The sequence below is a fragment of the Stigmatopora argus genome, chromosome 4 (assembly GCF_051989625.1).
Source record: "Stigmatopora argus isolate UIUO_Sarg chromosome 4, RoL_Sarg_1.0, whole genome shotgun sequence".
NCBI lineage: Eukaryota > Metazoa > Chordata > Actinopteri > Syngnathiformes > Syngnathidae > Stigmatopora > Stigmatopora argus.
Window position 1 is genome coordinate 16,137,514 of NC_135390.1, and position 23,212 is coordinate 16,160,725.

Consider the following 23,212-nt stretch of genomic DNA (forward strand, 5'->3'; position numbering starts at 1 on the left):
GAGGCTGGAGGGGCCAACCCTTGAATTTTTTTTTTTTGGTGCTTCTCCTGTGCTACACGCTTTGAGGGCAGCGCCCAAAAGTCCTCCCCTGCTCCCTCCAGACACATTTGGTTGTTTTTTGGTTTGCTTCAGTCAGTCCTTGGGTTGTCTCTTTTTGGTTTGGGTTTATTTTTGGTATCCTTTTAAAAAAACAACAAAAAGGTGTGACGTCACGGCCGTGCGTCCCACGCGGGTAAGCGGGTCCCTGGGGTGAAACGACCCCCCGTTTTTGGGTGGTGGACCAACTTACCCCATGAATTGTTCGACAAACTTGCACTGAACTTGGTTCCCATTTGCTGTCCAGAAGTGGAAACTTTTCACGTGATGGGTTTTTAGAGTTCAGTCGATTACCCGAAAAGAGGCGGTGCGGGGAGGGGGGCACGAAGTCCTGGTTTGAACCCCTCGTCCCACCGCACCCTTCGGGCCTTTTGGCTCTTGACAAAAAAATGCTTTGGTTTCCGTTTTGAGCGTTTAATGGCAGTCGGATGAATGGCGGCGAAAGGGACACGGTTGATTGGCGAAAAGGGGAAGGGGAGGTGGCCACAATCGCGGCTTCAACGGTTGGCCGTTGTGAAATGTCGATAATGAAGATGTGCTACATCTCACTGTAAAAAAAAAAGCTAAGATAAATTTATGATAAAATAGAGGCAAGTCCAGAATTCTACCATTAAAAAAAGGAGTAAAATATACAACGTTTAAAATGACCCTAATTTTAACTGTCATTTTACATTAATGTATTGTAAAAAGTACATCGTGCAACCAGGCTAATCGTGGTGGTGACATCACTGACTCCCTTCTTTTTATGAGTGTGAGCATGAATGGTTTACATTCTCCTCGTGCCCTGCAATTGGCTGGCAACCAATTCAGGTTTAGGTTCAAAATAGTTACTTATTTGATCATTGGTTTGGTCATTAATCATGGCTTCCCAAGTTGGAAGACATAACGACCTTCCGAAGACGTGACCCACGAAAATATGAGTTTGACGCCCACGTAGCACTTGCTCCACCTGGTCGGTATTAGCTCACTAGTTAGCACGTTTGACTGCCAAGTAATTGCAGTCATTTGAATCATGCTTGGAGACTGGCAGAGAACAAAAAAATGTGCAATGTGATGTCACCACCACTATCAGGATTAGTTACACATCCATCACAATATAAAAAAAGCTAACAATTTGACTTGTTTTTAACAATAACTTTGGGTTAATTTTTTTTTACAGAAAGTCTGCCACAAAATATAGGATTTCCAAAGCACTATACGATGTCTATATGTTTAAGTTTTCAAAATTTTCCAAGGGTAAAATTATAGCTACCACTATTTTACCGTAAATTGATTTTTTTCTTTTTTTTTTTACAGTGTAAATGAAGTTTTGTGAAATGGCCGACAAACAATGCGTGTGTAGCAGTGGAGTCCTGGTCCTGGATAGCTTCACTATGTATTTACATGTCCTTTGAATAAAGCTTTTCTCTCCGTATTTTTTGGTATTTGTGGTTTTGGTATGGTTGTCACTTTTTTTTGTCATTGTGTGTTCTTCCTCTGCCTCCTCCGTAGGTATATTTTTGGTTTCGAACGTCTACTCCTCTTCTTCAGACCCGTGAAAGAAATAGAAAAATCCTCCATTTTTTTGTCCTCGTTCTTCTTTTGTCATTTTTGGTTTGAGGTGCCATGCTGACGCTGACAAAAAAATAATAAAGAAAAGATCCCTTTTGGGACGAGAAAGATTTTTGGTTTCGGTCTTCCCCTTCCTGCCCCCTTCTCCCCTCCTCTTTCTCCCCTTCCTTCCCTCCTTTTCCATTCTGTGGGTTTCTTTTTTTTCTTTTTGGCATCGGAAAGCGCTGGAGGGAAGGACGGCGAGAGGCAGAAAAAGAAGAAAAAGAGCGCAAGAGAGAGAGGAAGAGCTAGCTTTGGTGTGAAAGGCCAGAGATGCCCGCTTCCTTCCTTCCTCCTCTCTGATTGGCCGCCCGCCGCCGTCACTCCATCTTGGGGCTGTGCGCCATTTCGCTGGACGAGCAGGAGGAGGCGGGGCTGGAGCAGGGAGAGGGGGAGCACAGGGTGGGGCTGACGCTGCTGGCCGAGGGGGCGAAAGGAGACGGGCGCGAGGCCTCGGCCGCCGCGCTCAGCAGCCCGGCGCCCTGGCCCATGTGGAGGAAGGCGGGGTGGTTGAGGAAGAGGGAGGACGCCAGGCCGCCGCCCCGGCCGCCCGCTGCCCCCAGCATCATTTTGGCACCGCCCTCAAGACTGGTAAGAGGCAGCTGGCCACCACTGGTTGCCAGAGCTGAGGGAGAAAAAGCAAAAGAAAAAGGCTTTCATAGAAAAATTGGTGCGGCAGTGACTCGATTGACACCTTCAAAAACATGCATTGTAGGCTGTTTCAACACTCGAATGGTGAATGGTTGTCCTTTGTCTCCTTGTGCCCTGCAATTGGCAGATCACCAATTCAGGGTGTGCCCCACCCAATGCCAGTAGTTACGGATACGGATAATGAATGAATGAAACCTTGAATCCTCGTGACCGGACGTTTCGTCGAAAGACATTTGGTCCCTGGACGTTTGGTCCCCGGACGTTTGGTCGACCGGACGTTTGGTCGACCGGACGTTTGGTAGAACGGACGTTTGGTAGAACAGACGTTTGGTAGAACGGACGTTTGGTCGCCGGGTTCGCTCGCTGTCAAATTATGACAGAGAGTTTACTGTTGATATTTTGATATTAGATATTTAGATATTAAACTCACTCTCTCTCTCTCATGATTATAATTTTGAGAGCTGGTTTCAACAGTAACAACCCGGCGACCAAACGTCCGGTCGACCAAACGTCCGGTCGACCAAACGTCCGGTCGACCAAACGTCCGGTCGACCAAACGTCCGGTCGACCAAACGTCCGGTCGACCAAACGTCCGGTCGACCAAACGTCCGGTCGACCAAACGTCCGGTCGACCAAACGTCCGGTCGACCAAACGTCCGGTCGACCAAACGTCCGGTCGACCAAACGTCCGTTCGACCAAACGTCCGGTCGACCAAACGTCCGGTCGACCAAACGTCCGGTCGACCAAACGTCTTTAGACGAAACGTCCGAGTACCTTGAATCCTATGTTATCATCTATGGCTCCGTTTGCCTTGCATGGTCACGCAAACACACACCTTGAATGGTAGCCAGCGGATTGTTACCGAGGAGGGCTTGGCTCATCCCAGTGTTAACCCCCATCACAGTGTTCCTGTTGTGTCACACGCACACGCACACACACACACACACCCAAACGCAACAGTAGACAGAAAAAGCATCCATACACACGTAAAGACACGCAGAGGAGAAAAGGAGGAAAGCAAGCAAGTTTAGCAGCAGACAAACAAAAAGCAGAACCTTCAAAAACAATTTATTTCTTATTATTTAAGAGTGCCTTTGACGGCTATGGACATCCGATTCATTTGAACTGGGAGGCTGGCGGTGAATGACCGCTGCCAGGACTCCAAATGCAACTGGATTGGATGGTCAAAGGCAGTGAAAACATTTTGAATAAGATTTTTGACGAAGAAATTGTCTGACTAAGAATTTCCACTTCAAATGCCATTCAACAGGTGCAAATTGACTTCTAAACATTTTAGTCGTGTAAAAATGAAACCAAAATGTGTATAGAGCCTTTCGAAGCAAAAAGTGCACTGTTCAGTGTTCTCATGAGAATTAAGGGGGGAAAAAGTCAAACAACCACAAGACACTCAAGCCACAGAGCTGCGCAAGACAGAGAGCAATGTGACTTCAAGACTATCTGACGCCATCATTTTACAGGAATAGCATGACTACGATAGCCATAACGGCCAACACAAAAAGGCTATTTTTACCGTCAACTTGCAGAAAAGCCAACCGGTCTGACAAGAACAAGCTTATCTTGTGTGCACCGTCCATTTTGTGCTTACCTCAAGTTTGCAGCAAAGTCGGTGATGTAGTTTGACACCTCACCGTTCTTTTTACCAACACGCCACATGCTGCGTAAAAAGGCAAACAAATACACACCGTGTTAGAACGCATTAATAGGTAGATTTTAAAAGGATTGCTGTTTTGGACAAGTTCGATTAAATTTGTGAAGGTGTACATTTTCATTCCAATTTATTGTTTTTTATGGCTCAAGACCAGTAAGCATTGGCAGTGCTTTCTCCACAACCGCAGTACAGTACTATGGTGAATTTTATTTCTAACCATACCCTCTATAAACAAGTCTGTGATCGTAGAAATATGAGCATTATGGACCTGTATTTGTCATATTTATTGATGAAAGCGCTCAGAGGGAGTTTAAATTACACATTAGCTGTATATATTTCTGAGATACTGCATGAATCGAAAGCATCATCTGCTGGATTGCACATTCCGAAAGGCTGTTGCCTGCATGTGGACGAATTAAAAAAGGAAGTCACGTGAGCAGTACAACCAGGAAGTGTGTCCGAGTTTCTGGATGCAATAATAGCATGAGATACACATTACGCAGGTATCAAGGCTGATATTTTAATGATCAACCGCAAGACCTTCGATGAGTCTTAAAAACTTTTGGGATATGCTGATATGGTAAACACTACGAACACACGTATCAAGGCTACTCGCGTCTGGTCAGTCAGAGCACGTTTAACTACCGGTAAAAAGTAAGAAGGCGACGGCCTGAGCGAGAAATGGTAAGTAAGTGAGTTTTTTCACATCTTATGCAAGGTATGGTTTATTTTTTTTCTTGAATTTCATTCATAGACATCAAAATAAATTTTGATTAGCGTTTTATATGTTTATCTTTTCTCTATTTTGAAATAAATGACCGTATCGGCTGCATTGTCTTGCGTTATGGCGTTTCGTCTTTGTCATTTTGCAGTTTTGTGCATGTCAAGTCTAATTTGTGCGAATATAAGCCGTACCCTTGATTCAGTCATCTATTTTTTTTAGTTACAAATACGCCCTACATGCGAGAAATGGTAAGTAAGTGAGTTTTTTCACGTCTTATGCAAGGTAGGGTTTATTTTTTTTCTTGAATTTCATTCATAGACGTCAAAATAAATTTTGATTAGCGTTTTATATGTTTATCTTTTCTCTATTTTGAAATAAATGACCGTATCATCCGCATTGTCTTGCGTTAAAGCGTTTCATCTTTGCCATTTTGCAGTTTTGTGCATGTCAAGTCTAATTTGTGCGAATATAAGCTGTACCCTTCATTCAGTCATCATTTTTTTTTGTTACAAATACGCCCTGCTTGCGAGAAAATACAGTATTTCCCTAAAAGTAAAGTTGTATGTATGCGATGAACGGTGGAAAAAAGCTGAGCTGAAAAAGTGAACTTTTACCTGAAGTTCTGTAACGTTGTAACGTTGCTAAGCTAAAGGGAGCTTACGTTAGAGCTATTACGGGTACGAGCCATCTGAAATTGCGATGATTTTGTGAATTTCTGATTACCATTTGCAAGCATCTCACCTAGTGTTGAGATTGAGCGCGCTGTGGCTGGGGGTGGCCGGGCTGGCCGTGCTGCGCGGAGGAGCGGGAGGCGGGGTGACCGGAGAAGGGGCGGAGCTGGAGGTGAGGCTGGAAACCAGACTGGAAGCCAGGCTGGAGGTCAGGGGGCAAACGGGGGACACGGTGGTCGCCGTTGTGCTACTGATACTGGTCACGGCTTGCGACAGCTGGCTGCTCATCTGTCGGGGAAGGCGCCGTATGAAAATACGGCAGGTGAAATCGGAAATCGTCACGCACCATGTGGGGACTGAAGCACGGGGGCTTATGCGCTGGCGGGGCGCTGGTGGGCTGGCTGGGCAGGGGCGGGGTAGAGCTGCAGGGGTTGATGCGCTTCTCCTTCTGCCGGCGGTTGCAGAACCACACCCGGATCACCTCCTTCTCCATGTTGAGCTGCTCGGCGATCAGCAGGATCTCCTCTGAGGTAGGCTTCTGGTTCTGCCATGGAGACAACGTCAATCAATCCCTCACTACAACGTTTAGAAAGCAATGTGGCCAAAGGAGAAATTGCCATCTACTTTCGCGGACTAAACGCTGAGGGATGCAAATGGAAAAAAAAAATCCTTGGCATTTGGGAGGGCGCCAAAATGTCAAACCTTTTTAAAGTGACCGGCGTAAGCGCATTATGATTGGGGTGTCAGAAATGAGGTGATATTTGGCATCTTAAAAAAAAAACATGATTTCTTTTATACGTGTATAGTGCTTTCTCATCAGATGCAGCTGTGCCAAAGTGCTGAACACAAACAACGAGTTTTCAAATGTTTACATCATAAACGCCGACAGAGAAGAAAATCTAATTAATAGAAAATTTCTCTGAAGCACGTCCCTTTAGATGACAACATGTGGCGAAGAAATTACCGTATTTTCACGACTATAAGGCTTACATAAAAGTCTTAAATTTTCTCCAAAATAGACAGGGCGCCTTATAATCCAGTGCGCTTTATATATGGACCAATACTAAAATTGTTATCATGATAAAATAAAATAAATCAGTCGATAGGACAACTATGGCAAGCATCCCCCGACTCTACTATTTTCCCGTAGAAAAAGTACTGCACAGTGACTGCTGGGATATATAGTTCTTTTGTCAATACACCCAGTATGACGGCGAGCACACTAATTTGGTGCTCGCCGTCATTCCGGCTGTATTTACAAAAGAAATCCTGCCGCTAGATGTTGGTGTCAACAGAGCATTCAAAGCTAGACTGCGAACTATATATATATTATATATGGATGAATATCGAACCGCAATGGTGGGATATATAGTTCTTTTGTCAATACACCCAGTATGACGGCCATTATTCAAGGACTTATTCAAAATTCAAGGCCAAAACCGAAGCGTACCGTCAAGAAAGCGCGTTCCAGGGCGACGCGTACGTTGGTCTCGATGCTGGTTCTCTTCTTCCTGCGGCGGCCGGGCATGCCGTCGAAGCCCAGCGAGGGCGAGGACAGTGAGCTTGGGCTGGGAAGCGTGCTGTCTATGGACATAGTCTCTGGAGGGCGAACATTATCATTATCATTACCTCGACAAAAAACATCTCCAAAAAGCTAGGACGAGTGCCCAACCTGCGTCATTGAGCCACTTTTCCAACAGCGGCTTCAGCTTGCACATGTTCTTAAAGCTCAGGTTGAGAGCCTCGAAGCGGGAGATGGTGGTCTGGCTAAAGTCGTTTCCGTACAGCTTCCCCATGGCCAGGCCCACGTCCCCCTGCGCGGACCCCACGTCCAGTCAGCACCAGGAAAAAACGAAGCTCGCTCCACGGCGCCGTTTTGCCACCCTTACCTGCGTGAAGCCCAGTTTGATGCGTCTCTGCTTGAAAGTGCGGGCAAACTGCTCCAACTCTTCCAGGTCGCTGGGCTCTTCGGGGTGGGAGGGGACGGGGGGCGCCGAAGTCAAGCTGCCGCCGCTTATATCCGTAATCTTGTCTCGCTGAAACAAGACAACAAATACAAAACATCTTCATCGTGTGCGTCCCGGCGGAAATAATCTCGTTTGACAAAATGAAAAAAAGAAAACACTGCTTTCACTTTTTCTGAGGTGTACTAGTGGAGCAAAAATGAAAAAAAAAGCCAGTATTTCAAGGGTAGTATCTTACCTGTGCTTGCAGAACCATTCTGCTTTGAGCAGACAGCAGGCTCCCTTGGTTTGGTTGAGGTAGAATAAGATTTGGTGTTGATAGGAGTCCTGAAATCAACAATGACATTTAAATATCGATGGAATCCTTCAAGAAGAAGACGTATTTTCTACCTTGCTGGCCCTGCTGCGCTTGCGGCAGGAGGAACTGGGCAGGCGACGGGAGCGAGTGGCCGGGCACCAACACCAGCTGCTGGAGTTGCAGCAACTGCTGGATGTCCTGTTGAAGACCAGACCGAGACCACGTGACACAATAAGAAAGCAGCACAATAGTGTGTGGTTGTAGGTGAAAGAGGGAAAAAAGGCTCATGTAGGGGTGAGAAGGGAAATAAAGAAGTGCCTCTCAAACTTGTTTTTTTTTCTTTATGCCCTTCACAAACATGAATGAGAGTTATTTTTTGAAGATGTCCATATTGAAGAACCCATTGTACAGCAATAACACTGCTAGTGGAATCTCCTTACTCTGTCAGACCCTAATCAACATGTGTCAAAGTGGCGGCCCGGGGGCCAAATCTGGCCCGCCGCATCATTTTGTGTGGCCCGGGAAAGTAAATCATGAATGCCAACTTTCTCTTTTAGGATCAAATTAAAATGAAGAGTATAGATGTATATTAAATTTCCTGATTTTCCCCTTTTAAATCAATAATTGTAATTTTTTTAATCATTTTTTTCTGTGTTTTGGGTACAAAAATCATTTTGTTTTTAGTTCAAAAATCATTTTGTAAAATCTAAAAAAATATATTAAAAAAGCTAAAATAAACATTGTTTTAGATCTATTAAAAAACTGAATATTCAGGGCTTTTAATCCATTTATTTAAAAAAAATCTAAATATTATATCTAAAATGGTCCGGCCCACATGAAATCGAGTTGACGTTAACGCGCCCCGCGAACCAACCCGAGTCTGACACCCTTGCCCTAATCTGACCTATCTTCCCGCTTCCTACCAATTTGGTTATTTGGTGCCTCCTCTCTCACAGAATATTTCAACTTTAACATAAGTTTTTTTTAAAATAATAATTCCACTCTGTACACCTTGCAAATAATTTGCCCTCAATGAACCGAAGCCAGTTTGAGAAGCACTCTCGGGGGGAAAAAGCTCACTCGTGAGGCCCTTAACGGCTCCGACTGGCTGTCAGTACCTGGGCGGTGAGCTGGATTGGCTGAGAGAGGGCAAGCTGGGGCGGAGGAGGTGGGGCAGGGACGCTTTGGGCAGTGTGTTCCTGTGTGCTCTGCCCCTGACCCTGCTGGCCCGTTTGTCCCGCCTGCTGCTGCTGTTGCTGCTGTTGCTGCTGCTGCTTGTGAGCCTGCTGATTGGCCGCCGCCACCGCCTGAGCTTGGTGATTGGCCTGGGCGGCGGCGTGGGCGGCGTGAGCGGCATGAGCGGCGTGCGCGGCGCTGGACTGCTGCACGGCGGCGGCCAGGAGCTGAGCCTGGGCCTGCTGCAAGAGGAGCTGCTGCTGTGCCGGCAACAAGGCGGTGAGCTGAAAGCGGCGCCCGAGCGGAAGGGAAAGGGTTAAGAAGTCCAAAGCCAAAGCAGAAGTAAAGAGAGAGTGCACAAGTCAATGGCTTTGTTAGTAATAATTGGAATTTCAATAGCGCTGTTCTGACACTATTTTTGGCATCAAATTCCCATGCTGATACTGTACCGATACCACGCCGTTTGGAGAAAAAAAATGCAAAATAGCTTTTCTTTGTCTTTAGTTACCCAACTCTACTTGCTAGCAGAATACTTCTTTTATGGTTGTATGGCGGTTGTAGTAAATAATATCCCAAAGAGTACAAATGACAGTATTCAGGGCCTCTTCGCATACTAGTATCCTTATCAGCGTGACCGGACGTTGGGTCCCCGGACGTTTGGTCGACCGGACGTTTGGTAGAACGGACGTTTGGTAGACCGGACGTTTGGTGGAACGGACGTTTGGTCGCCGGGTTCGCTCGCTGTCAAGTTATGACAGAGAGTTTACTGTTGATATGTTGATATTAGATATTTGGATATTAAACTCACTCTCTCTCTCTCACGATTTTAATTTTGAGAGCTGGTTTCAACAGTAACAACCCGGCGACCAAATGTCCGGGGACCAAACGTCCGGGGACCAAACGTCTGGGGACCAAACATCCGGTGACCAAACGTCTGGGGACCAAACGTCTTTCGACGAAACGTCCGAGTACCCATTATCACTACCAACCGAAATTTGTAATGATTAATTTTTTTTGTCAATTTTCTTACAAGTAATAAACTAGTAAATGAATCATCACGTGTCTCACCCCTGCCAGCTGGGAGCCGGTCAGCATGAGTTGCGTGTGTTGCAGCGCTGTCTGAGAGGGGGTAGGACCGTGAGAGGGAGGCAGTGCCGGGGACATCTCACCACACTCTTCCATCTTAGTCTAAAAAGGGAATAGAAACATTAATAAAAATCATGCTAAGAATCTTGCATGTTTTTTTTAAAAATGGGATGGACTAATGCACATGTGTCAAAGTGGTGGCCCGGGGGCCAAATCTGGCCCGCCGCATGATTTTGTGTGGCCCGGGAAAGTAAATCACGAGTGCCGACTTTCTGTTTTAGGATGAAATTAAAATGAAGAGTATAGATATATATTAAATTTCCTGAATTCCCCCCTTTTAAATCAATAATTGTATTTTTTAATCCATTTTTTTCTGTGTTTTTAGTTCAAAAATCATTTAGTATAATCTAAACATATATTTAAAAACCTAAAATAAACATTGTTTTAGATCTATAAAAAACTGAATATTCAGGGCTTTTAATCCAGTTCTTTTAATCCATGTATTTAAAAAAAAATGGTCCGGCCCACGTGAAATCAAGTTGACGTTAAAGCGCCCCGCGAACCAACCCGAGTCTGACACCCTTGGACTAACTGGTTCCAGATATCGTGGGGACCGTTGGCAAATTTTCAAAATTTCAGGAGTATTGTACTTATTGTGCACTTGGCCATTTGGGAGGAAGTAATCCACACAAAGTAGACATTTTTGTGGAAACTGGTCATGCCTCTGGTTACCATGGTAACCATACATCTATGCAACTCCAGCAAGATGCCCACATAAGCTATAATGGGGTTTTAATTACCGTATTTTCCGCACTATAATGCACACCTTCAATGAATTCCCTATCAAAAAAAACGCTAACTATTCATGAAATAGATATTGTTCATATTTTCTACGCATATTCTTGGTGTAGTGGCCCATATAAAGTGTCCCCCTCCCAAATATCATAATTTTTCCACATCAACTAATCGTGGAGAAAGTTGTACAACTGACTTGTCACATTATATTTTTCTAGGACAAAAAGGATACATGCAGTTTTGACTGTCAGGGCTTTTTCTGTACTTTCCAGGATGTAGCATGTCCCAACTGGCAAAGACAGACCCTTCCCACCCACTAATTTGCATTCCTTCTGTGGCGTATACAAATACGGTTGAGTTGTTGCATTATAGATTTATTTAAGCATTGTGGGAAATGATGGGGAATAGCAGCGTGCGTGCGAGCTTGCTTGTTTACTTAGGGGAGGCACACAAAAGAGGCAATTTAGAGCGTTCCTGCTTTCTGTCAAGCAACTTTCCGTGCTACGTTAAGACACAAAAGACGAGCAAACATAAGGACATAAACACGCAGAAAGAGTCACAAAAGCCACTCACCTTGCTGTTGCTCAGGCTTGGGGAAAGGGAAAAGGGATTGACCTTCATTGACTGAGCCTTGATGAAGAGAAAAAGGACAGAATTGCAGGATTGATTGAAGAAGTGATTTTTCATTCCCCGGGAGAGGAAGCACAGAAAAGCAAATGTGCCACTCATTTTGTTTGGAATCAAAGCTTTGGCTGCAGATGTTCAAATATAATGTGGAGAACATGTAAACTACACAGACTATTTTGAAGATGAAGCGCTAAGCGATGAGTGGGACGTACCTGGTGATTCGATTCAGATCCATTGCGCTCTGAATCTGGATAGAAAGGCAAGGACAGCAGTGATGAGTTTTATGCAGCATAGCAGCGTTTTCAACAGTAGTAAGATGAATATAGATTGAGGATAAAAAGGATACAGGTGTCTTTAATATTGTTTGGAATGGTGCAAAAATAACTGAAGTAATTTGGAATTGCCCAAATCAAATACAATGAAAATTCAAATGTGTATTGTGTGTGAAGCCAGCTGTTGCGTTCGAGCAATATTCTCAGTATTTGTGAAACCTGGAGATAAAATACATACATCTATGTGTATGCACACGTATGTGTATATGTGTATATGTATGTGTATGTATATGTATGTGTGTGTATGCACACGTATGTGTATATGCATATATATATATATGTATGTACACATATATATACATATATACATATACATACATATACACATGCATACATACATACATACATATTTCAGCAACACGCTTATTTATTTATATATTTATTCATGTATTTATTCATGATTAACTTACTTATTCCCTACCTATTTATGTCTAAAATGCCTTTCCTATTTCTGTGTCCTCACCCTCTTGCTACAGTGACAACGAAATTTCCCGAATACGGGATGAATAAAGTTATCCAATCCAATCCAAAATGGCAATGTAAACAGGCAGAAATTCCTCCTATTCATTAAAAAAAGCAGGTAAACAATTTGTCTTTATAGTTCCACAAAATAGAGCTTTTCTGTTTCATTGACGCGCAAGTTGAATTGGTCACCTTGGCAGTCAATAGCAATTTCAGAGAATGTAAAAAAAAAACTAGTCATTTTGTATAATGCTGTAGGCAAAACGGAATTCTACTTCAACTGCATGCTAAAACCACAAGTGAGAAAATTGAGTAAATCTTCACAAATTCCCTTAGACTAAGAGTGCGATGACTTTGTCCACCTTTGCTCTTTCACAGCAGTGGAGGGTCTTACCTGTGCTGTCCAGTGGTGAGTCAGCCCCTAGTTTCTCAAACTCAGCTGGCCGTGACATCCTGATATCTGCAACACAAACACACACACACAGATGTCTTCAATTCTGGTTGCATTGATGACACAAAAGGAAAGAAAGAAGCAGTTTGGGAGAACTGTTGCCCCCCCAGCCCACACACACACACTGTACAGTGATTCACTCACATGACAGGACGACCCCAGCCCACTTAATTCATCAATTTATTCCAAGTTTCCATTTTTAAAAAAAAAAAGTATGTGGGGTTGAGGCTAAATTTAACCCAAGGTGTTTGCGTGGGAGCACTTTTGGTTGCTCTAAAGTCTAAATGTTACCTACGTGTTTTTCATTGTAGATCTTCACGGCTTTGTGGTGTAAAGTGTGCACGTTTTTTTTCATGTAATCAAGAGTGTAAAAAAGTGTTAAAACTCTTTTGCTCTCTGACAAAACGCGAGACGAGATTGTGTTCCAGTTATTTGAGCCCTTCCAACACACACACATGCAGACAGCCACTTCCCTTTTGTGAAAATATGCAAATCTGCCCAACGACCAACTAATTATATCATGCCACCTGCATAATACTCGCAATAACCGCCCCCGCCATGCTGCTCTTTCGATCCAAAACTTTTTCATGTTTTTACAGTGATGTGAATGACACTTTTAAATCAGGCCATTTGGTTGTTTTTAACTCTAAATGAGATAGCTTCAAAATAAAAAAATACAACAAAAAAACAAAGAAATCAGGAGGTAGCGATAATGAACAGAATTCAACAAAATACACTGTTAAACGGAAAAGGTTGTTTACAAATATGGTTTTCACTTTTTGTAAAGATGATGCACCAAAACTACTAGATGACAGTAACTGCCAATAAACATCTTATTCAAATAGTGAGCAATTCACCAATTTCAAAATTTAATATACAGCCTATGCAACCTTTTTTTATTCTTTTATCCTTGTTGGAGCTGATATTATATTTAATGTTGCCTATACAGTGTAAAAATAAAAATAAATAAGAACTCAATGTTTTCCATTATTGTTATTATTATTATTTACTATTGTTTTGGAAATAGATTTTACATGACAAGATTTGTTTAAAAAAAAGTCAATGTAAAGGTTGACTTTTACACACAAGGACTCGAGGGTAGAAAAACAAAAGGCAGGGGATATTCAGGGTAATAAAACACAATAACTGTGACTTTGTTTGTGTTACGGTACTTAAAAAGGTACAAGCCAAACAAGTACCACGAGTACTATTGATTGGCAGATGATATAAAGATGTTGATGGCTTACATGGCAGTAAATGATGTCCGGGTACAGTACATCAAGATGCACTGGTGTCCTCTCACTTCCCCACATCACTTCCTCATTATAATCGTAGTATGTGTTACTTACTGGTAATATGAGTATGCTCAAACATTCCGCATAAAGAAAAAGCCAATAGTGCATTCTACGTCATTTCAGATGTAAAACTTTAGAATTAGTAATTTTATTTTACTAACGATAACCAAATGACATTTTGTGCTCTGTAATCTTCTTCCAGAAATATAGTAGAGTTAGTGTAAAAAAATATTTGAATGAATCAACCAAACTAGACTAATTTTGTCATTTCAGTAGAAAAGTAAACTACTGCTAATTTAAAAGTAAAATGTTCAAGGGTCAATGTGACCCGCTTTAAGTTGTTGTTAATTAACCAAAATATCCCCCCAAATTTTTTTAACCTATTTTTATTCAAAATTGAACAGCACCTTGCAGAACAAAAAGTTGTATAAAATGGAAAATACAGATAAATATTTCGTTTTTTTAATCAAATAAAATAATAATACATTGGCCTTTGAAACATCTCTCAATTTAAAATTGCAAATTTTTAAATCATTTTGCAAGCATTTGAGTTTTCAATTTGTAACACTCCTATTTGTAGCATCATGTTCGACTAAAATGAAGAATTATTAATGACAACATGAAAAGAGAACATAGAAGGGAGATTGGAGACATTTCAACAGTAATTGGACTAACAAGCTCTTTTGTCCTCAGCTGACCATCACAACAACCAATATTAAATGTTAGTATTTAAAAAAGGAGAATTCCAACTAAATATCACCAAGATAAGAAGTAGTTCAACAACTAACAAAAGTGAGTATGCAATTTTACACTAATCAAAACACTAAGGAGTCACGCCATGTGATGCATAAAACCCCCCCAAAATTTCTCATATAGTTCAAATGAATGAAAAATAAATCTAAAAATCCACCAATTTCCACTTGAGTATTTTAATTCTCCAAAATTGCCTCTATAAACAACAGGCACCCCAAAAACATAAACAATTCATTAGGTTGCAATCCAGTCAACACTGACCTTACCTGTCCATTTAAACCCCCCAAAGGCCGCCCCTCGTTCTCTAATTAGACGGACGCGCCCACTCCACCGCGTACACGCGCGTAATTGGTTGCCAAATGAAGGACTGCGTACTCACCTGGCAACCACATAATGGAGAATAACAAATCCTTGCTTTTCTATTGTTGCAGCTTCCTCAATTATACCGACGGAGTAACAATGTGTGTAACGTATAACTTATTGAAAAAGACAAACATCACTCGCCCACCAAAACTAAGCCACGCCTCCTTCACTACCACATCCTGCAGCATGATAGGAAGTCAAGTTAAAGGAGTGGTAAGTCAAACCCAAAGGTAAGGAAGAAAGGAGGAAAAAGAAAGTAGGAAGAAGAAAGAGAGGCGAGTGTGTGGGATTGAAAACAAAGAAGGAGGATGACTGTGGCGGAAAGTGACGGTTAAAAATGGAAACTGACGCTCACGTGAAGAAATAAAAAAAAAAACTGGAAGAAAAGAGTCACAATGCACTGTTTGTTGTTAATTCACGTAGGGCTGACCATCCCACACGTGAGACCGTGCAAAGACACTTGAACATGGCGGAAATCTCATCACCCACAGCTGCCAAAAACAGATTTAGTGTGGGGGAGGTTTTTTTTCTTTTTTTTTCCTTACCCTGAGAGGAAAGATTTCTAAGCACAATGAAAATCTGAGAAAATTGAGATCATAGATAAAAAATAGGCTACTGGAAACTATGAAAGTGACAGGGAAATAGAACATTTACACCAGAATGTTCTTCGGCTTTGTCCCAAATTCCAGAATAACTCATGAAAGACCCTCAGCTGTCTTGTCTGCAATTAGCAGGCGACCCCCAAAGGCGACCCTACTTAGAATAAATAAACGCTTTTGAAAAAGGAAAGAACAATGGTGCGTCTTTGTTGTGGCAGTAACATATAGTGACCGCAAGGTAGCACTGTTGAGCTCCAAATCAATGGAGGAAAGAAGCTGAAATGAGATGACCTCTCTCTCCTCTTTCTCTCTCTCATGGTCACAAAAAAACGATGCAGAATCCCCAGCATTCCTGATATAAAACCAAAAAACAATAAACACAAAGGTTTTTCCCCCACACAATTAGTTTCACTTCATTTTTATTGTGTATAAATATTTTTATGACTACTGATGGTGAAGCTTTAAATCTCACTGTACTTGTACAATGACAATAAAGGGATTCAATTCAATTCAATTCTTTCCTTCTCATGGTAAACACAAGTATGCCATTGTACGCTGCTACAAACACAAAATTTCTTCCACATTACTCATTATTTTCACACAATTCAATGTATTTGTCACATCTATTTGTTTTTGCATACTATAACGTACACACTATTCAGTGGTTTGTCTGCGACCTGCTCCGAAACAAATAGCCTTACACGGGAAATTCAATAAAGTAAACCAATCTTCTACACTGCATTTTCTCCTTTAATGCGAAAGAAAGAAAGTTTTAATTAAGTGTATCTCCGCGCAAAGAATCTTGTTTAACAACTTGAAAAATCTATTGTGATGTGTAACTGTGGAGAAAAAGCATCAATAAAAGGCAACATTTCCAAGAAGAAAACAATATAGCTTTTGACACCCATTTTTCAATTCCAGTCAAAAATGCTAAATTAATTGATTAAAAAATGAGAAGAACACTAATTTTAAATAAAAAGTCGATTATTAATTAAAAAAATAAGGGTGTCTGCCTCACAGTTCTGAAATCGAGGGTTCAATCCCTGGTGGGCCTGCGTGGGTTTTCTTCGGGTACTCCGGTTTCCTCCCACATCCAAATATAACATTCATTGTCCCTATTCATGAATGCTTGTTTGTCTCCTTGCGCCCTGCAATTGGCTGTCCACCAATTTGGGCAGACTGCCCACAGTTGGCTCCAGCACCCCCATAACCCATGTTAGGATAAGCGATATGGAAAATGTATAAAATTTGGAATTTAATTTTTGCGAGTCAACACACATTTACTTTGGAAAAAAAATTGGGGAATGCCAGATCTCGACTTTGACACCTGTGGTCTACCAGAACACAAATTGCCTCCTCAAAATACTCGGACGGGAACTAGGCCTTTGTAGATGCTGCTGTTTTGGAATTGATTAAAGTGTAAACAAAACTAGAACGGGAAAAAAATGTTCATTCTTTTGTTTTATCGGCATTTCACAGATTGACATAAACTGTGATTCTCCTCTTAATGCCACCACCTATTTGGCAGCAGATGCATTTGTGTGATTGTACGTGACCCGCTCTCGGTGACCGCGTGTTTGTTGGCGTGTCTGCGTGTGTATGTGCTGGCGTGTGACGTGTGAAGACACTGACAGACAGACATGGGGAGCATCTGGAGGTCAAAGGTTGTCTGGGCAGCCCTGGCTTTGGCCGTGACCTTTGTCCAGAGTCCAATTTATCCTTATAACAAGCAAAGAGAGAGAGAGAGAGAGAGCAAGACAGTGAATGTGTGTGTGTGTGTGTGTGTCTGTGTGTGTTTGTTTTTGTGCGTGTGCATATTGGCACGAGTATTTCCAGTTTAATAATGAAATAAACTGGTGAATCGATGGCCGCTTCGACTAGTGTGTACAGTTCACGGCCACCAAGGGTCTTCTTGCCCTGCCCGTGGGGAGGTCTCAGCCTTGGTTACCATGGCGACCAAATCTAGCAAGACCACGGCTCGGCCACTTAGATGATAGCGGTCTCAATTTAAAAAATGGGGAATGAATTAGAAATGTGATTTGCAAGACTTGGATTATGAAATATTCAATAAGGAGGATTTTTTTTAAAGTATTTTATACTTGTCCACTTATTAGGTCATAAATAAAAATATATAGAAGTATAAAGTGTCTGGAATGATTTTCAAGTTGAGAAATGGTAGTTGTATGGAGTGTGGAAAGTCCTTGGAAATTTGGGGATTTTTAAAAAGCACTTTAAGGACATTTTATATATTAATATTTTTTGGAGGGGTTTACATACATACTAAATGGGAGGAAAGATGTGCTTACGATGCTTCAGTGTCAAACTGAATACATTTAAATTGGATGAGAAATGGATGGGTTCTAAAAAAATATATAGGATGCAAACATGGAATATGGAATTCTCAGAAAGTGGATATTCGGTGATTATAAATCAATTCCTGGAATATCCTGTTTGAGAAAAAAAGAAGTGTTTGAATACAAATATTAAGAACAAAATGTCTTTTATTGTAAAGCTGTTTTATCACATTTGATTCCAATTTAAAATGACCCTAGTGGGACGTCCTCAATTTGCCTCCCCCTAATTGTAATTGTGACGATTCTTACGCCACTAAGATGTGTTAAAGTGACCAAAAGTTGCGTTGATACGATAACACGCACACACACACACACGTGTGCACAATGTGATAGCGTGACCCCAGGGAAGAGGATGGGGGAGGCTGAGGCCTCTAGAGTGCCATCAATCACAGCACTGTCACGGGGAGTAAAGGAGTGGGGGCTTACAAAGAGCGACAGAATAGTAAAAAGACGTTGGGGAGGTGAACGAGCGATGGAAGCCAAGGTGAACGACAGAGGAAGAAAAGCAAGCTGGAGGATGTGCGCGTAATGGCTCATTGTCGGGCCTATTGCGAACTCTTTACAGCGCTCCGACGACCCTCTTTCTAGGGCTTCCTACACATGCGCACGTACGCAGCCTCTAATTCATCTAATCCATCACATTCCCACTCTTACGGCGGCCCGCTGATGGACCCGCCAAGTCCTCTACATCGTCCCAATCGCGAGACTGCAAGGTGAGAGATTAAAAACCCAGTCCAGTGTTTTTTTTCTTTCTTCCCTTGTCCTTTCTATGGTGGGATTATGAACAGCACGATAGCAAGGAGTAGAGGTTGTCCAACAGGAATCGCAAACATTCCACCTACGCAATCAACACACCGCGCCCTCTTCCCTAGGCGCTGTACACCAAGGTTGAGACTGAATTGTTTGGGGGGGGAGTGGGGGGCGGTTAGAGACAACTGGCATTGAAGTTCATTTGCAGCCTCATCAATTATTCTTCATCGGATTGGGAATTCTAGGCCCGTAAATCCAAAACAGTGTGACTACCAGCTTGTTCCTGTGATTTATAAGCCTGGCGGGCATTTCTTGTTTGCAATTTTTAAGATTTCCATGTTAAAAAAACAGGAATTGACCAAATTGAACGTTGCTCTTTACTGTAACATGGAATTTAAAATAGATAGGGAAAATGTACTTTAGTGGATAATTTCTAAAACAACCAGGTCTCATATTTGGGCAGAGTTACCTTCACTTACAAGTGTCTAAAATTGGGGGAACTCAAAGACAAATGTACTGCATTTATGGCAAGAAGGCACCACTTTGTTTGCCTGTCTCCTTAGGACCAAAGAAAATGTTATTTTTTTTTCTTAAAACTGCTACCTTTCTATTAAATGCAAAAAAATGTGTTGAAATAATATTTTGTCTACAACAGCAGTGTTGGCCTGATATACTTATTACCAGAGTAATTTTAAAACACAATCACAGTATAAAGAAAAAATAATGTGCTTGTCAAAAAAAAATTGTGTGTTGCTGGTCACGTAATAAACAATTTGAACAAAAGAAACTGAACTATTCATGCTTGTTGAATTTGCTTTTCCAAACAGAGTAGACAATTACCATGATGTGTTCTAAGTTTTACGATAATGTGTAGCCATGTGTCTAGGTAATGATGGATATAACATTAAGGAGGCAATCATTAAATTGACGACGTCTCATAAAAACGGATGTTTTCCAGTTGTGTTAAACAGAACTACCATTGAATAAATCACGGACGTTTCCAGTTCTCTCGTGTATAGAATTCTTTCTCTTACGGTGCCCTTGAAGGTAGACGTAAGTAGAAGTAGACCTGTTACATAGTAAAAACTGCATGCAGTAATAGACTGATAAATGAAGTATATAATCTGCTCTATAAAAAAAGGCTGTACAACAATTAGGGAGTGGAGAACGAGTGATTACTACAGTAAAAATCCTCACCAAATGATGAGGGAAGAGGCAATGATCACCTTTAGTGTGCAGAAAAAGAATGGTGTGAACTTGGCCCAAAATGGCCCGATGGGAAGATCTAAAAAAGTCCGAAAATTGGCCTTCTGGGAGTTGTTATATTTTTTTGGACCATCCGTTCCATCTTTCACCTTGCCTGGCGAAATCATCATCACCATCATACTTTTTTTTTTTGTGCGTGAGCGACCTTGCCCTTTCCTTCCTCTCGTTCCAACTTTCTCCTCCTCTTCTCCTTCTCCTTCTCCCCAGCCCGTCTTGCTCTCTCGGTCATGCTGGTCAGCAGCAGCTGTGACATCAGCGGCCACTCTTCTCGCCTCCGATTGGACATTCGGCCACGTTGCCAGGCAACAGCAGCGAAAGGTCTCAGTCTGAGCGTGTGTATGTGTGCGCACGCGTCTGTTTATAGCGAGCGATAGGTGTGCGAGCCATTTTCCACACCTTGCCCTTTATCTGTGCGCGAGGAACGATCGGAGCGCATCCCCAGCTTTATCCGGAATCAAAGCATGCAGATGATGGGGGGGCCGCCCGTGCCTGGTACGGACGAGAGGGCCCAGAGTGTCATGTTAATGAAAAAGAAGAAGACTCAAACCAATGTCGGTCTGCAACGACTCCACAAATAAACGTGTTCTCATTGTGTGTGTGTGTGTGTGTGTGTGTGTGTGTGTGTGTGTGTGTAAGCCCCCGGGAGTGGGTGGTTATTGTATCTGACACAGCGGCTCTTTCTCGCGCCTCATATTTCTGGGCCGATCGATTCCTCTGACTCCCGACAAGACAATAATCGCACCTCCCTCTCTCACTCCATCACTACCATTATTACTGACCTCCCCGGGGAGCCAGCAGGGTGGAGGCTGGGTGTTGGCGAGGAGGGTGGGTGGGGGGGGGTGAGGGATGCGAGGGAGACACGGAGTTGACAAAATGAGCCAACGATGATGAAAAAGCAAGAGGGGACAATGCTGAAAGTGAGACGGGACGAGTCGGGCCAGCCAAAAAAAAAAAAGGGGACACGCCAGACAAATGGAGGGAGAAGAGGCGATCCGATCCGGAGGACGCAAAGTGAGCTGGAAAAGAGTTTCTTAACTGCATATCAAAAAAAAAAAACTCCCGTAGGTGGGAACTTGAATGAGTGTTCAAAACAGATCATGACATGGCGCCAGTTCACCAGGGGAATCGGTGAGAAATCTTATACGATCGCTCGCGTTGCGCCATATAAACGACCGCAAATATGTGTTAGAAAGCACCGGAAGGACTCTCCTGCATTGTCACTGTCACCCCAATGATCTTGTGGAAAGGACTGTGAGTTAGATAACATGGAGGATGTTCCAGCTCAGCAATGTTCTTCTGGAAGCGGCAGATGCTCGGGGCATTTTTGAGCAAGTACATTGTAGCAGCCACAACTCTCTTACACTAAAAGAATGAACGCTGCGGGACCGCTTTTTTAAATATTTGTATAGATCAACCAGGCCACACTAAAAACGTATACGTTCGGTACTGTGCTACTTTCACTTTTTAATGTCAATCTCGTTCAGTCCACCCATGTACTTATGCGTTTGTCGTATCTGTTCTCTCATGGCGGGTTGTAACTGGAACGATATCTCGGTCTAAAATAATATGCAGTGAAAATAAATGCCTATTCGATTGTACTTTGGGAGTTTGCCCAGGAATTCACGCTCTGTTACCGCTAAACAATTTATGTGGACATATCTCTTCAGACCAGTTTCAACCTTTGAAAATAACACGATTGCCCCAATACATTGAATTTAATGGCTACCCGCATCTTCCAATTGGCTCTTGCCACAGTGAAAAAGCTTCTGTCTAAATATCCGACATCAACAATCAGTTACCTTAGTATATGGCCATACAGTATCTATTTTTGCCTTATTCAAACTTTTCAAATATCACAATATTTCGTGTATACAGTGATAGAACAAATGGCATAAGGGGAATCATTTGATTGATTTAAGACATCCGGTTATATTCTCAATTACATAATTAAGATCATATTGAAGGCGGAAAAGTGTTTAGCATGTTCCCCTCACAATTCAGAGTTTTTTTTCCTGTTGCAGTTTTGCATGTTCTCCCCGTGCCTGCGTGGATTTTCTCCGGGTACTCCGGTTTCCTCCCACATCCTAAAAACATGCAGGCCAGGCTGATTGAACACTCTAAATTGTCCTTTGTTATGATTGCCAATGCTTGTTTGTCTCACTCTGCCCTGTGATTGGCTGGAAACCAATTCAAGGTGTAGCTCGCCTACTACCCGTTGTCAACTGGGATAGGCTCCAGCACCCCCTTGACCCTTGTGAGGATAAGCAGAAGGGAAAAATGACTAAATGAAGTTCATACATAAACAAGGTGCCGCTTAACATTCTGTAGATTAATGTAGATGACCTGATTGTCTAATCTAACGATTGTCTTTGAGTGCTTTATTGCAGGTAGACCTAATGTTGTGTTTGGTCCTTGTATACAGTCGACTGAATGCAGCGTGAGCTATACAAACACAATAATAAGGAGGGAGGTGAAAGGTTTGCCGCCTTCTAATAAAGAGCGAATGGAAGACAGAGACGGTAGGGGGGTTTAAAGGTGAGAGATGGAAAGTCAGGAAAATAAAGGAACGCACACAGGTATAGATATATATGAAAAGATGGCTGGAGCGGCGTGGAGGTGGGCACCGAGAAATATGATTAAATTGACAAAAGCACAATAGTTGATTGGCAGGCGGACTCCTGCGCTGCCATTCAAGCGCGGACGAATGGAAAGCGCAAATTCACAGACGGCGCAATCAACGCAGCATGTTGAAGCGCACCCATTTCTGCCACGTCCACGCACGCATGCGCACACGCACACGCACGCGGGCCTTTTGTGTGAGGCCGGCCTGTCAATGCCGCTGCGTGGCTTTGTATCCAGATTACCCTTACAGTAATTGGCTCTCAATTCCAGGGATTTCTGGTTGACCCGCTCGCCCCGTCCCTGACTGCGCCTTCATCAATATTCCTCCACCTGTATCGCCACACACATCTTTCTCCTGGTGCATCACCCCTATTTTTTTTTCCAGCTCGATACACTTCCTTTTCATACTTTCCTTCCGATCACATAGTTGGGGCACCGGGGAATGTATATATACTTTATTCATGCTGCATTTATTACGGAGAGATAGGAGTCATGCAGCTGTACGGTGCCAGAGTTTTGAGGGAGAGGTCCGAGAAAGAGGTGAGAAAGGGGTGTTGGAGGTGGTGCTGGTGATTGCGGTGGAGGAAGAGGATGAGGAGGAGGGTTAGGAAATTGGT

At 42.7% G+C, this 23,212-nt stretch overlaps 1 protein-coding gene across 3 annotated transcripts in view; it reads right to left on the reverse strand.

The window, feature by feature from the left end:
• pou2f2b (POU class 2 homeobox 2b) overlaps window positions 1-23,212 on the reverse strand; it is a 51,324-nt gene continuing 28,112 nt past the window's right edge. Inside the window, exons 1-16 of one of the 3 annotated variants that reach the window (XM_077599017.1) lie at window positions 20,753-20,785; window positions 12,537-12,602; window positions 11,561-11,595; window positions 11,295-11,351; window positions 9,909-10,028; window positions 8,783-9,124; window positions 7,757-7,862; window positions 7,605-7,693; window positions 7,292-7,438; window positions 7,075-7,216; window positions 6,853-7,001; window positions 5,749-5,946; window positions 5,473-5,690; window positions 3,945-4,013; window positions 3,174-3,247; window positions 1-2,311 (exon numbers count right to left, since the gene is read on the reverse strand). In XM_077599017.1, the coding sequence (XP_077455143.1) occupies window positions 2,007-2,311; window positions 3,174-3,247; window positions 3,945-4,013; window positions 5,473-5,690; window positions 5,749-5,946; window positions 6,853-7,001; window positions 7,075-7,216; window positions 7,292-7,438; window positions 7,605-7,693; window positions 7,757-7,862; window positions 8,783-9,124; window positions 9,909-10,028; window positions 11,295-11,351; window positions 11,561-11,595; window positions 12,537-12,594 (2,109 nt within the window). In that variant the 5' untranslated portion in view covers window positions 12,595-12,602; window positions 20,753-20,785 and the 3' untranslated portion in view covers window positions 1-2,006. Of the gene's footprint in view, window positions 2,312-3,173; window positions 3,248-3,944; window positions 4,014-5,472; window positions 5,691-5,748; window positions 5,947-6,852; window positions 7,002-7,074; window positions 7,217-7,291; window positions 7,439-7,604; window positions 7,694-7,756; window positions 7,863-8,782; window positions 9,125-9,908; window positions 10,029-11,294; window positions 11,352-11,560; window positions 11,596-12,536; window positions 12,603-15,020; window positions 15,356-20,752; window positions 20,786-23,212 lie in introns of those variants that run through there. The other 2 variants (XM_077599016.1, XM_077599015.1) reach the window with 2 other exon arrangements.